This window comes from Cydia pomonella, chromosome 2 (genome assembly GCF_033807575.1).
Source record: "Cydia pomonella isolate Wapato2018A chromosome 2, ilCydPomo1, whole genome shotgun sequence".
In the NCBI taxonomy this organism is placed as follows: domain Eukaryota; kingdom Metazoa; phylum Arthropoda; class Insecta; order Lepidoptera; family Tortricidae; genus Cydia; species Cydia pomonella.
Window position 1 is genome coordinate 1,462,246 of NC_084704.1, and position 16,384 is coordinate 1,478,629.

Below are 16,384 nucleotides of genomic sequence, written 5' to 3' on the forward strand. Positions count from 1 at the left end.
CAACCGCAGTGTTTATCCGTCTGTCTGCGCGCGCGGAAGTTAGTGTGGTGTGGAATAAATTAGTCGTACATTAGTGCAAACTATAATGATACCTAGTGAGTGAATAAGTGACGATTTTTTTAATGTAGCTGAAACTAAATATTATGTAAATTATCAATTCAATACTTTTTTTGCATGTTTACGACCTCGATTGAGTCTTAATTCGGCCATTTATCGTTGATTATGGTGTTCTACGATAATTACTAAGCCGGGAGCTTAAATTAAAGCGGACAATTTTTGCGAATGTCAATGTACATTTTATTTGGAATTCACTCACATAGTCGATAGTTATTGTAAAAGTTATACATTTTGATATCTTAGTTAAATATATACACCGTGTTTTTTTTTCGTTAATTTCATGGGTGCGTCCCTGAGCTTAAATTACTTAAGTAACTTTCTCATAGACACCGGCATTCTAATTAGCTCCATTTCAGAGATAATCAATAATTTATTTTTATCTTAGGTATAACGCCCCTACGAGCGTGTACACTTGCCTTAGGGCCTGTTTACATATTGATTAGTACGAGTTAATACATTTGCTACTAAACGTAAGTACTATCTCGGACGATCGATGTTTGAAATGTCATTGATATGTCACAGTTTTCAATTGTTTGGTTGTATTAAATGTAATGTCCGTGTTACAACAACGCGATATGCAACATTTTATTACTTTTTATAAACAAATGAAAAAAAAAAACTAAAAAAAATATTTCTTTTTTGGAAATTACCAATGCCATTTAGTTTCATTCATCGTACTTTCATGCCCAGAAGTTAACGGAATTCAATAAAAACACGGTGTATTCATATACTTATTTACCTGTAGGTATATATTTTGATGATGGAAGCGCTGGTGGCCTAGCGGTAAGAGCGTGCGACTTGCAATCCGGAGGTCGCGGGTTCAAACCCCGGCTCGTACCAATGAGTTTTTCGGAACTTATGTACGAAATATCATTTGATATTTACCAGTCGCTTTTCGGTGAAGGAAAACATCGTGAGGAAACCGGACTAATCCCAAAAAGGCCTAGTTTACCCTCTGGGTTGGAAGGTCAGATGGCAGTCGCTTTCGTAAAAACTAGTGCCTACACCAAATCTTGGGATTAGTTGTCAAGCGGACCCCAGGCTCCCATGGGCCGTGGCAAAATGCCGGGACAACGCGAGCAAGAAGAGGTATATATTTTGATATAAATATAGCTTGGTGGCAGTGACCCAAATGCATAGTTATCTGATTAGACTTTATAACATCTAGCATGCGGGCTAGGAATGGAATATGGTAAACACCTCTATAATGGTCGTGGCACCATGAAAGGGCCCACTGATTACCAGTTCGCCGGACGATATCGGCCTGTCAGTTATTCGCGAATATTCGCGATTGACAGCTTTTGCGAATAACTGACAGGCCGATCCGATATCGTCCGGCGAACTGGTAATCAGTGGGCCCCTTAATGAAACGTAAACCACAAATCCTGTAAAATAAGTATTTTAACATCAGTTTTTAAACACTGGCAAGATTTTACTAGCTTCATTTAACTTCGGTCTGTTCTAAAACAAATGGCGCGATAACATAGGGATATAATAAGTATAGAGATGAAATGTTACAGCCGGCAGATGACCGAACGAGATGCTCTTATGGAACATTTCGTAGGAGTAGCAAAGAAAGCGCTATGATTGTTTGTCCATGTCACAGTTTCATTTTTTTTATTTCCCACCGTAAATTTTAGTATAGCTTATGGTGGGCAACTAATAACCCGACCAAATTGCGTAGGTCGTTTTTGGTATGATGTCAGGAATGTTAAAACGTGTTTTTAATTTTGCGCATTGCGTATGTTCTGTCCCTCTCGGGCGCACGCGTATAGCACATCTAGTTGATCCTACCATCTATGCGCCATACTGTACATGATTGGAGAACAAAACATTAACATTCGTTAATTATGTTGCAAACAGTTTGAAGAAAGATCTTAAAATTAACACGTCAAAAACATAAAATACGGATTGGACATATAGTAAACACCCCTATAATGGAACAGGCGCCAGTAATGGAAAGGTATAGACAAATCCTGTAAAACAGGTATTTACCATCAGTTTTTAATCGCCGGCAACATTTTACCATAAACAAGAGCCAAAGAGCTGCTTAAGTTTAATTTTTCATTGATATTTGTTATTTTGAAAATGAATGGCGCCATACATTCCATGACTGGAGCAAAAAAACCACAGGTTTAATTGGTTAATAATATTGAAATTAATTGCAGTAGCTTTCATCAAATACATAAAAAAACATAAAGGACGAATTGGACATTCAACTTTTAAAGCGGTATACATTTTACAGGTGTCGGTGAAATATCAAAAGCACTCCAAATTTTCTCTTAAATGTTCCACGATTGGTGCCGTTAACATAGGTACTACTTTTAATGCGAAAAGCGGTAGAAATTTTAGGTATCAGTGAAACACGTATGAAAAATACTCAAAATTTTCTCTGAAACGTTTCATGCTCGGTGCCGAGTATACTGTACCTATAAGTCCCTGACTGAACGAAAAAAAATACTGCGAATTAAAAAAATTCATACAAAATTTGTTTTTGCTCTCTTTCGTTTGTTTTATAAGCTGGAGCTATATAAACTAATTATATGCATAAATATACCTCATGTAATTCTGTGTGCAAAGTTTCATTATAATCCAACAAGTAGTTTTAAAATGAGAACGAAACCCGTTTGTATGGGAAGGTGAAATTGGGCCTAGTTTGCTACGGACTCTAAAACAATTCAAATACTACACACCTTTTCTTTAACAAATCTATTGATTGCGAAATATATGTTAATGTACCTCTAAACATAGAACGTGGTCAGTTATTAAATAATATTGTATAAGGTCGTGTCCTCGCCGGGAATTGCACTGACAGCCGTGGCATTGGTAAAAGCCATAGTGACCAATTATTGTAATAAATGCTTTTCGGGCTTAACCATTTATCGGATTGATTTGTTCTTGAATGGTTCACGAATAGTTTTGAAATACATTTTATAAGGCATATTTAATTATTCATCTAATTGACCTAGAAATTGTTAACTTCTTTTGGCATACATTGAAGGTACCCACTGATCACCAGTTCGCCGACACACAAAAGCTGACAATTGCGAATAACTGACAGGCCGATATCGTCCGGCGAACTAGTAATCAGTGGGTCCTTAAGGTCACGGGCTGGACGCAAGCGGTGAGCGGCAAATCAAATTTTGAACCCGGGTACGTCCTTAAACTACGTCCAAAAGAGAGGTATGGGCATTGTGTGTGTCATATCGCTTTGTGTGGTAGGGCACAGCCAGTGGATGTCATTCCAGATCTAGAGCAGAGCCCAACTGGGGAAGTACCTTACAGAAAACTGCAGCCAAATAACACTAGACCCTACTCATAGTGTTGTGTTTCTGCCGGTGAGTAAGGTTGCCAGAGCTCGACGAGGCGTAACATGTAACTCCTCTGGAGTTGCAGGCGTACATAGGCTACGGAGACTGCTTACCATCAGGCAGGCCGTATGCTTGTTTGCCACCGACGTAGTATAAAAACACATTTGGCCAACTCGTAAAGTCACCCATAAAATTACCCCGTGAGAGTTCTTACACCATTTTTTATTTTTTTATTTAGTATTACCAACAGATAATACATCTTACATGCTCTTAAATCTATATGACAATCAGGACTGATGCTTATCTAATTATAGGTAACCACATCTTATATAAGTGTCTTCTACCAGTAAACATGCAGTAATCTTACGGTTAAATTAATTAGTACCAGTACATTACATTAACTAATGCTATTCGTACAACTAGGATGATGGTAAATAGTTGATAACAATTATTAACTACTTATATACAAATATTTTATTAAGTATTTTTAAGTCATCTGTGAATCTGTGGCAAATTACTTGTGATATCCAGTGAATTTAAAACAATTATGAGCTCTTTGAGCTTCCTAAAGCTGGTGATTTCTACTGCAGTCATCTCTTCTCAAAAGTTTTGCGATCCCTGCATCTGCATCCTGTGTTAGGTACATAGGTACCCATTATAAGTATAAGAGACTAGCACTCATATTAATACTTACACCGGGGCCTAGCCAAGGTGACAATCGTTGATACTGGTAGAAAACGCCAATCGATACTTAAATAATGTATGGAAATAGTCATAATGTGACTTATCGTAGCATCTATCTTTTTAATGTAGGTACGCGTATATTGAATAGATTTCCATATGAATTAGTAAGCTCATTAGAAGGTCGAACATGTAGGCAAGTTAGATCTATGATGAAGAAACACATGCTTAAAATGCGAAAATAATGCAAATTTATATAAAGATGAAGTGTGCTGTATAATTAATTCTACACGCCTAGACTCCTTAACTCAAAAAATCTTTTTAATCTAAGATTAGTAGTTAAGTTAGAAAAATGCATGTTTTTTTGGTATGAAATAAACAGATTAAATTTAATTTTTAATTTTTTTATTTAAATTTAAAATTTATATTTACTTTACGTTTGACGATTGTCGATGTACGCCTGTCATCTTGGTTAGGCCCCCAGTTACTCCTTGCCGGAGGACGTTGTGCTATTATTGTGTGACACCAACTAATGGCCACTTGCACAATTCACTAACCCGGGGTGCAAGTGGCGCTAATTTTGAAAAAAGCTTTAATTTGAAAGTGGAGTTCATACTACTTTTAAAGAAAAATGTTTACTTTGTTCCAAAATCGTCATAATTTTAAAGAAAATAATTTCTAATAGTTTTAATACATACCTATACGACATACAGCAACACATAATAAGTACTTAAACAGTGCAGTCGTTCGTTTCCTTTTTTGGATAAGACACCATAATATCTTCGCTATACTTAATCAAACTCGTATCTGATATACGTATCTAACATATAGATACGAGGTTGAGTATGTATAGCGAAGATATTTTGTATACTCCAGCTCAATTGATGAAGTTCTCGTTCTCATAAGTGCCAGTGAAGTGCCTGAGGGCCTACCGCGAACACCCAAGCTCACATATTGCGGGCATCTTTATTATTTATTTATTTATTAGGGTGACAGAAAAAGATGCCCGCAATTTGTGAACTTCGGTGTTCGCGGTAGGCTCTCTGTAGCAACGATTTTATGTACTTAGGTACTAACGTTGTTGCAAATAAATTCTACATATATTCTTAAATGTTCGTGTGGCAACGTCAGCGACAAATTAAGAAACGACAAGTTATCCTTATTCGACTTGTATCGCTAACATTTATAGCTATTTCTAGTTGTCGTACAGCTGCAGGTACTATTGCAAAAAGCCGGCCAAGTACGATTCGGACTCGCGCACGAAGAAGGGTTCCGTGCCATTACGGAAAATCACGTTTGTTGTGTGGGAGCCCCACTTAAATAAATAATTAATAAATATTATAAGACACTATTACACAAATTCACTAAGTCCCACAGCAAGCTCAATAAGGCTTGTGTTGAGGGTACTTAGACAACGATATATTATAATATATAAATATTTATAAATACTTAAATACATAGAAAACACCCATGACTCAGGAACAAATATCCATGCTCATCACACGAATAAATGCCCTTACCAGGATTTGAACCCGGGACCAAATGTTTATTTTATTTTGTTTTTAGTATTTGTTGTTATCGCGGCAGCAGAAATACATCATCTGCGAAAATTTCAACTGTCTAGCTGTAACGGTTCATGAGACATACAGCGTGGTGACAGACAGACAGACGGACAATGAAGTCTTAGTAATAGGGTCCCGTTTTTACCCATTGGGTACGGAACTTGTATGTATCGGGAACTAATAAATATCATCCAGTTTAAGTATTTAACATACAATTAGTGATACTAATGTACAGGTTTTAGTGGGAATTTTCATTATACTCATAAACAGATTCCGTAATTTGAGCCATTAAGTATTTTTAAGTGTGCCCTAGAGTAATTTATTCAGTGGATTCATATTGACCTCGGTGTGAAAGTGTGACTTCTTTATGAAAAAAAAAAATGGTATGTATTATCTGATGCTATCTCCTGATTTTCATCTCGGACACAAAAAAAATCGCGTTCAGAAAATGACATAGAGAGGCATATAAAGTTTTTCGAATTTTTGATGTTGGCGATAGGCCCTCTATACTCTGGACCTATACAGAGTCCTAAGTAAATGTGTGACAGAGGTCAAAGTCCGTTTAAGAGGGCACTTACTCGACCGGATTGAGAATGTAGTTTTGGTTGGCGCTCCCACGATTTTGCATGATTTCAAATATGTACCTAAATAATTTACCTAGAAGCTACAAAATAAGTTTTTAAAATCTTTATTTACAATAACAATACACATAATGGATATATACAGATATTTACTATAGCTAGCTTATATCTAAAATAGGCCCTTGAGACATTGTACCAAGGATGCTGGCGGCATTTCCTCGTTGTATCGCAATACTGATACGTTGTGCGAGGAAGCCGCCAGCTCTTCGGTCACCAGTCACGTCAACCAGACGTTTCGCGATTTCTCCAAAAGACTTGTGCGCGATGGGAATAAGTGATTCTGGTAAAATTTGTACAGTTAATACAAAATAGATAGTAACGACCAAAGTATACATATATATATATATATATATATATATATATATATATATATATATATATACTTTTAAAAGATCCCGGTTTGTAACCACAAACTTACTTCTTTCTAATGCTAAAAAAAGCGGCCAAGTGCGAGTTGGACTCGCCCATGAAGGGTTCCGTACCATTTATGACGTATTAAAAATAACTACTTACTAGATCTCGTTCAAACCAATTTTCGGTGGAAGTTTGCATGGTAATGTATATCAAATATATTTTTTAGATTTTTCATTCTGTTATTTTAGAAGTTACAGGGGGGGGGACCCTTTTTACCACTTTGGAAGTGTCGCTCGCGCAAACTATTTAGTTTAGAAAAAAATGATGTTAGAAACCTAAATATCATTTTTGAAGATCTATATAGATAGATACCCCACACGTATGGGTTTGATGAAAAAATATTTTTTTTAAATTTTATGACGTATTAAATAAAAACTACTTACTAGATCTCGTTCAAACCAATTTTCGGTGGAAGTTTGCATGGTATGGTAATGTACATCATATATTTTTTTTAGGTTTATCATTCTCTTATTTTAGAAGTTACATTACAGGGGGGGGGGACACATTTTACCACTTTGGAAGTGTCTCTCGCGCAAACGATTCAGTTAAAAAAAAAAAGATATTAGAAACCTCAATATCATTTTTGAAGACCTATCCATAGATATCCCACACGTATGGGTTTGATGAAAAAAGATTTTTTGAGTGTCAGTTCTAAGTATGGGGAACCCCAAAATTTATTGTTTTTTTTTTCTATTTTTGTTTAAAAATCTTAATGTGGTTCATAGAATACATCTACTTACCAAGTTTGAATAGTATAGCTCTCATAGTTTCGGAAAAAAGTGGCTGTGACATAAACGGACAGACAGACGGACATGACGAATCTATAAGGGTTCCGTTTTTTGCCATTTGGCTACGGAACCCTAAAAACCGGACAAGTGCGACTCCGACTTTCCCACCGAGGGTTCCGTACTTTTTAGTATCTGTTGTTATAGCGGCAAAAGAATTACATCATCTGTGAAAATTTCAACTGTCTAGCCATCACAGTTCATGAGATACAGCCTGGTGACAGACAGACAGACAGACAGACGGATACGGAACCCTTAAAATTAAGTATATGGTAACAAAAGCCGCGTTACGTATATTTGGCAACTTTGGCTGTCACTATACCGGCTGTTTCCTGTAACACGAGCAAATAATTAAACCATATATTGTACCCCTAAAATGATATAACATTTGATTAAAACTTTAAAAAAATATGAAATATTTAGATTTAATTTTTTTCATACAAATTTAATATTATTTTCATTGTACGCTGACATGTGTGTTTGACGTTGCTTGTCACGCTTTAATTTAAACGTTACAAAATTCGAAATCCATTGCGTCTTAGAATTAACTTCAATGTGTAATAAAAATCAAAATATAAGTTATTTTTCAAAGTTGTTGTTGTTGTTGGTCAGTTTGAGGAGTACAGCCTACAGTTTAATTTATTGCTCCAGTAACAAGAAAGACCCGGTATATTTGATGCTGACTGTACCGTCACCTGCGATAATATCTTGCAACTAAGCACGCAATAGTAGGTATATTGTTAACCAAGGGATGAAAGGCACCCATTTTTAAACAAGGGGTGGAAGGCGCTCCCACCTTTAGAACGAAATGGGCGAACGGAACTCTTCATTTCGAATACCTACGAGGAAAGTAAAATACATGTGTACTTATATTTATTTATTTATTATAAAACTCTTAGAGCCGAAACGTACATATTAGGTACTTTAAATCCGCTTCATAGATAAACAGTGAGCCTGGTCTTATGGCTTCTTCTACAGATAAGATTGTGTCAGACATTTTGGCGCATAGTTGAACAAGACATTATGTCTGGTGCACATACTTTAAATATTTATTTTTCTTTTACAAAAAAATATTTTGCCTAAGCAAGTAAAGCACTCACTGAGACAAATTTTGATGTTAAATTTTTGTTAACTTACTACTAAATAAATGTTTTGAACTTCTATCTAGACAACAAACAAGACTTGATATTTTAAATTTTTGCCACTTTTATCGTAGTTAATTACGTTACTCCACACTAAGCATCACTATCGTGTCGACACGTTTCACTCCTCGGTACGGAGTGAAACATGTCGAGCGTTTTCGACTTAAAATACGTGAGTGACCCGTTGTAACATGTTTAATATTCCTGTGCCTCACGGTTTGTTATTAAAATTTACTATTGTCTCATATCTTACACCTCTACATATTTTATCAGTCAGACGTGATCTCGACAGCATTTGATCGCCGCGTGCGCAGGCAGCAGCGCGCACCGTTGATAGTGCATCAAGTTATTTATTATTTTGTTTAATTTTATTTTAATTCGTTTTAGTATAATCTAATTTAAATTCAAGTACAATTTAATAGGTAGTATATATTTGTGATATTGCCAGTGCTTGGATGAGGTTTTATGTGTACGTGTAGTGAGTAAAATTCGATAAGTTATAAAAACGTAAGTTATTTAGTTTTGAACATTGTAAATTTTTTAAAGCAGTGTTTTTCTCAGAGTTTTGATGACCACGACCGCTGTGAAGGGTTCGAAACGTTGGAATGTATTTTAAATTCATTATACGCGATATAGTTCATATGTTCAAATAGTTTTATTGTTAGAACGAAATTATAAGAAAAAATGTTAAAAACACCTCGCCGAATTTAACTATTGATTATGTATATCAAAATAAAACATCACTTTAATTGTAATATTTTAAAATATCAGGATTATCTTTCAAAATAGACTCACGTTATTGAATTATAATGAATGACCTAATCTTATTTAAATTACTATAGCTATTTGTAACGATCTTCCAACCGGAGATTAAGAAAATCATCAAGATTGTTAGTAAAAGTAGTGAAAAAAAAAGCACAATTAGGTTAAAATAAACATTTCTAGGTAAGGAATTTGCAAACTATTCCTGATGCCCTGAACAAAATAAGGTTAACTCTTCTTACCCAATAATCGTATATGACAAAGCAAATAAGTATCTACGTAAAGTTACACCTTGCTAAATATTTTATTTACAATAACAATATACATAATGGATATATACAGAGAAGTACTATAACTAGCTTAAATCTAAAATAGGCCCAGGCATTGTATTTAAGGATGCTGGCGGCATTTCCTCGTTGTATCGCAATATTGATACGTTGTGCGAGGAAGCCGCCAGCTCTTCGTTCACCAGTAACGTCAACAAGACGCTTTGCGATTTCTGCAAAAAACTTGTGCGCGCTGAGACCATATAAGTTATACCTACTTATATATAAAGATTACTTCAAAATGGCGCTGCAAACCCTCGACCTCATTTTATATTAGCCTTAACCAGCAGTCCACGGCTCTCTTATATGAAGTATTTATGTTTATATCAGGTTCTCAGTATGTTGATTTGGTATACGAGTTATTCCATATGAAAACGTCTGACGGTGTGTGCTGACTGATTTTAGATTTTGTTGAAAAAAACAGGATTGTACTTTGGGGTATGAAATCACTAAACCCATAGGGTTTTTAGGGTTCCGTAGCCAAATGGCAAAAAACGGAACCCTTATAGATTCGTCATGTCCGTCTGTCTGTCCGATTCTGTCACAGCCACTTTTTTCCGAAACTATAAAAGCTATACTGTTCAAACTTGGTAAGTAGATGTATTCTATGAACCGCATTAGGATGTTCACACAAAAATAGAAAAAAACAATAAATTTTGGGGGTTCCCCATACTTAGAACTGAAACTCAAAAAATCTTTTTTCATCAAACTCATACGTGTGGGGTATCTATGGATAGGTCTTTAAAAATGATATTGAGGTTTCTAATATCATTTTTTTCTAAACTGAAAAGTTTGCGCGAGAGACACTTCCAAAGTGGTAAAAAGTGTGTCCCCCCCCCGTAACTTCTAAAATAACAGAATGAAAAATCTAAAAAAAATATATGATATACATTGCCATGCAAACTTCCACCGAAAATTGGTTCGAACGAGATCTAGTAAGTAGTTTTTTTTAATACGTCATAAAAATTTAAAAAAAAATTTTTTTCATCAAACCCATACGTGTGGGATATCTATGGATAGGTCTTCAAAAATGATATTTAGGTTTCTAATATCATTTTTTTCTAAACTGAATAGTTTGCGCGAGAGACACTTCCAAAGTGAAAAAATGTGTGTCCCCCCCCCTGTAACTTCTAAAATAACAGAATGAAAAATCTAAAAAAAATATATGATATATATTACCATGCAAACTTTCACCGAAAATTGGTTTGAACGAGATCTAGTGAATAGTTTTTTTTTAATACGTCAATAAATTAAAAAAAAATTTTTTTCATCAAACCCATACGTGTGGGGTATCTATGGATAGGTCTTCAAAAATGATATTTAGGTTCCTAACATCATTTTTTTCTAAACTGAATAGTTTGCGCGAGAGACAGTTCCAAAGTGGTAAAATGTGTGTCCAAAGTGGTAAAATGTTGAACAAGATCTAGCAAGTAGATTTTTTTTTAATACGTCTTAAATGGTACGGAACCCTTCATGCGCGAGTCCGACTCGCACTTGGCCGCTTTTTTTAAATACTTTGTTTTCGATCGGACTTATTGGAAATTTGGAATGGTGTAATTTTCTTACTTCCATAATCTAGGTTCAAACTCTGCTTAGTTGCTTTTGCTGAAAATATCGTTTTATTTTTTATTGTTGCTTATTCACTACTATTTCCATAATTAATCTAATCAATACGTTTCACAATTGGGCACTGAGACACTGAATTTCATAAAAATAGGCTGATTTTCTTAGTTTTTAAACCAGAATTTTGACTCTCCTGTTAGACTGAAGTCTTTGTTTCTTTTTCTTTGCTTCTAGAACATAACAATTTATCCCTTGTTTCCTTCTGATATTCTGGTTTTTGTAATTCATTTATTTTAAGTTAATTGCGGAAACTAAACTAATTTATTATTACCTCCCCTCTACCAACACAAAGTTGTCTAACTCTAAACCAGTAACACTTACTGTAGGTAATAACAATAACAATACATATATATTATATTGATACATCTGTTCAGACTTTCCCTTATTACACGAGAATACGATTCATAATTGAATAACTTTCCCAACATAATGTAAGGTCGTGATGGGACATAACATAATACCGGTTCCGCCAAAATCATTTGTTTTTTCTTTTGCTAAAGGTTACAAATGAAGATCAACCAGCCTTGAGTATTATCTGATGCGAATCAGCCGTGACTGTGTGTGTATATGTCAAAATAGATAATATATATAAATAATACAATGTATGTAGGTTTATTCGCTGTTGATAACTAAATCCCGTTATCAAAGTTGCAGTTCACTGATGCTGTACTACCTCGAAATAAGGGTTGGCAAATACGTACCCTAAATTCGCCTTTGAGTACATAACTTCGCCTTAATAGTTTAATGCTAAATATCCATAATATGTAAGTCTGTCTGTCTCTCTGGTATCTCTCGCGTTTAAATCGCTGAACCAATTTAGTTGAAATTTGGTATATAAATAGTCTGTCCCGGGTCTGGAGTCCTCTGAGTCCCGGGGAAGCACATAGAGTTATACCAAGATAAGTTGGCAGCGGTTTTGATAGCCCAGACGGTGCAAGTGTCAAGTAAACGTCATAGTTTCATAGAAATTTGACGTTTAAAATAACCCGTGCACCGTCTTGGTTTGACTCTAGGATAGTTTTTATCCTGGAAATCATCCCTTGAAAGTACCACCCCGAAAGTGAGATAAGTAAGTAATTGATGCCTCGCCTGATAATTGATGTACATTGTACTCGTAAGCATTATGCTCAAATTGAATGGTTGTTTTTTATATTAAAATATGTATAGTAATTGTCTCTTAAATAAGACGAAGAACGAGAAGAAGTTTCTACATATAAGGAATTAATAAAAACCAGAAATAAAAAGAGGCTATACAAATTACTAATTCCACGCAGACGAAATCGCGGAAAAAAGCTAGTAATTGCTATGAATTTTAATATAGGATTCGTGGTAGGTACCTATAAGTTTTAATATAATTTTCAAAACAAAAAAATATAAGGCGAAGTTTAGGACGGGTGGCGAAGATAGATTAAGTATATTAGAATCAGGTTATATTTTCTTACTTTTACACTAGGGTAGATTTATTGCCAACCCTGATTTCAATCTTGACTTGACTTTTCAATGAATTTCAATAATGATAATGGTGTTTGTTGATAACTGACTTAACTATCAACAGATAAGGCGGCACGAGACGAGATACAAAGCGGACAGATGAGAATATTCATAACGCAAAGATGTTGCTCTTCGACAGATCTAGGGTAGATTACTGTTAAAGATCTTATCACAAGTGCAAGGAACCGCTGGAAAGAGAACTGATAAGATAATGCACAAGAATGGACTAAATAAGATAATATTTAACAAATTCCGACTTATAAGACAATTGTCACTGAAGCAGAAAACTAAAAAAAGTTAAGCGCCAATGCAAAAATAAAGCAAGGTTGCAAACTAAAAAGCAAAGATGGTTCAACGAGTATCAGACCCAGAAAAACCAGTCCCCGAAGACACGTTCTCACAACTTTTAGGACATTTCGGTAAATGGCAATTAATAATCTTCCTATCAGTATTCCTCATCAAATTTGCATCAGGATGGGTGCAAATGACCATACTTTTCCTTACACCCAAATTGACATATTGGTGTGAAGAGTTCCCGGATAATTTCACTGGGATTATAGCTAATGGGAGTTGTTATAAAGAGTGTGTAAAGTATGGGTATGATACGAGTCCCATGGAGAGTACTATAGTTTCTGAGTGGGACCTTGTGTGTGATCGGGCGTGGATGGCGAGTTTTACGCAGATGATGCTGCAGTTTGGGATCTTGACTGGAAGCATCGTTTATGGATTCCTTTCTGACAGGTACGTTGAAATGTATCCATTTTTAAATAAGATAGTGCCTAGGAATAGGTCATGTTTTTTGTTCAATATTTTAATGTTTAGATATGTTTATATAAAATTTTGACAAAATAACGTAGATACTCAGTTATTTTTCTGTGCCTGGATTTTTAAATATTTATAGATTGTTGTTAGCTTTAGCGCGAGAGTGTGACTATTAAAGCGTTTTCACTTTGCCTGATCCGATATCGATCGAATGTTGGATAGAAGTAAATGTTAAGACATTTCTGTTTTTATTTATTTTTCTTTTTTTTTTTCTGTTTCTGTATTTATTATATTCTGTTTCTGTATTCTTTGTGTTTCTGTATTTATTTATTCATTTAATAAGTTATTATTACAAAAAAGGCGAACTCGATGCCACAAAGACACTCTTCTGCAGCGGTTTTTCACGTAAGCGCCTTCCGACATCCGATATCGGAAAGGCGCTTCCGATAATTTAAGCCATGTCGGAGCCCCCCGTCAGCTGTCGGACGGATAATATTTGCTTATTTGCGTATGCCTACAGGCATTGTGACCACTGAAGACAGCGCCCCCGCGGCCCGACTACGCGGATGTAGGATTCTAGTAATCCAACATCCGATATCGAATTGGACAATGTGAAAACACTCTTACAGGGTGCGACCGATCAAACTTTTATAATAAGGGACAATAGTTATCAAGTCGTCATGTCTTATTTGCAAATACAATAGAAAAGTTTGGAAGTTGGCATGCGACACAATTTAAGTGATGACTAGAAAGTGGAGGTTAAACTTAACCTTAATTTAAAATTGGAACGTTCATTTTCAGATACGGACGGCGCCTCACCTTCCTCGCCTCAATCTGCGGCCTCGTCCTCTTCTCGTTCTGCATCCCCTTCTCCACGAACTACATCGTCTTCACCGTCTTCCGTTTCTTCCTCGGATTCTCCACCGCCGGGACCATGGTTATCTCCTTCGTCATCGTCATGGAGGCCGTAGGCCCCAAATACAGAGAGGCCTTTGGCTGTGTATTTCACATACCTTTCATCTTCGGGCATTTGACTATTCCTGTCTTCGCGTATTTCTTCAGGACTTGGGAGTCGTATACGTTGGCTCTGGCGGTTCCTCAAGTGGTGTACTTGAGTTACTTTCTAGTCGTGACGGAATCTCCGAGATGGTTAGTCAGTGTGGGAAGAGTGGATGAGGCCACGGACATTGTGAAGAAAGCTGCTATCATGTAAGTAGTCTAAAAATTCTCGTTTTTCTCTGATAAACATTGAATTAACTACTAAATTGAATTCAAAACCCTACTCATTTGCTATCAACATACTCGTAGAAATGGAAATAACCTGATGGTGTAATAAGAATGAACGTTAAAAGAAAATATTGGATGGCACATTAAGGTCTTAACCGAAAACAATTTTTTAATGAACATGTTTCATAACGTAACGTGACTTGCTCTTAATTGTATTGTGTGAAAGCCAAAGTCAGTGCTATGTCACAAATTTTATTTATCATATTCCAGGAACAAAATGCCAACAGATAAAATAGAAGAGACCCTCAAGAAGGTCTCCCACGAGCTGGTAACCCGCGAGGCGCCAAAAGTCCACTATGGCGACCTGTTCCGTCCCAATTTGTGGGTCCGGACCGTGTGCTCCTGTGCCTTGTGGGTCATTACTGGGGTCACGTTTTATGGAGTCAACCAGTACATCAGTCAGACAAGCTCCAGTCTATACATTAGTATTGCCGCTGCTGCTGTAATTCAGGTAAAGTGTATCCTTATGACACCCTGAGTCCCTGAAGTCTTTTAGCTGGCAACCCTCGAGGTCACAACGGGAACCCTTTCAAAACCAAGTTGTGTGTTTGGGAAGTGCGTTCCTGTGCCTTGTGGGTCATTATGGGGTCACGTTTTATGGAGTCAACCAATACATCAGTCAGACAAGCTCCAGAGCCTATAGGTATATTAGTCTTGCCCTACTGATGTAATCAGGTAAAGTGTAGATTGATGACATCCTGAAATCTCTTAGTTGTCAACCCTCAAGTTCATAACGGGGAGCCTTTCAAAACCAAGTTGTATGTTTGGGAAGTGTGTTCCTGTGCATTGTTGGCCTCTGCTGGAGTTAAGTCTTATGGAGTCTATTAGTTCACTAGTCAGATAAGCTCCAGCTTATACATTACTTATTATTCCAGCGGCTACCGTAATTCAGGTAAAGATGGATTATTACTGAAGTACATTTTATGACGTCAACCAGTGCAAGAGTCAGACCAGTTCTAGCTTAGGTATTAGTGTTGCTGCTGCAGTTCAAGGGGCATAGCCACGGTGACGATCGTTGATAGATAATGCCAATCGAACCTTGAACAATATATGGAAATACTCACGTGACTTCGTAGCCTGATCCCGTTAAATTACGTATATGTACGATTGTGCCCTCAGGCAAGTTAATAATTATTTTACATCGAAACTAGCATAGTTTCTGATGCTGTTACAAAGATAATATTAAGATACAAAGCGGCTTCATTCATTTAAGTGACGCGGTCGGTGGAATGCACAGAGCAGTGGTCCTGTGCATTGTGTGTCACACTTAAAATATAACAGGTTAGTGTTGTAAGTTAGTGCTATTTTAGGCTTAATTCCCCCGTAAGGCTACGGAGGCTCAAGAGTCAATAGTTCTGATTTGATTAACATAATATTATCAATTAAGCCAGAACTACCTCTTATTTTCTTAAACCTTAAAGATACTTAGGGCCTGTTTCACAATGTCCGAGTAAAGTCCTGAATAAGCAACTTTCCACTT

The 16,384-nt window shown here is 36.2% G+C and overlaps 1 protein-coding gene across 4 annotated transcripts in view; it reads left to right on the top strand.

Moving 5' to 3' along the window:
• LOC133530988 (organic cation transporter protein-like) overlaps positions 1–16,384 on the top strand; it is a 22,524-nt gene continuing 6,140 nt past the window's right edge. Inside the window, exons 1-4 of one of the 4 annotated variants that reach the window (XM_061869076.1) lie at positions 1–95; positions 12,920–13,596; positions 14,419–14,826; positions 15,115–15,355. In XM_061869076.1, the coding sequence (XP_061725060.1) occupies positions 13,202–13,596; positions 14,419–14,826; positions 15,115–15,355 (1,044 nt within the window). In that variant the 5' untranslated portion in view covers positions 1–95; positions 12,920–13,201. Of the gene's footprint in view, positions 96–9,005; positions 9,161–11,865; positions 11,924–12,919; positions 13,597–14,418; positions 14,827–15,114; positions 15,356–16,384 lie in introns of those variants that run through there. The other 3 variants (XM_061869060.1, XM_061869068.1, XM_061869083.1) reach the window with 3 other exon arrangements.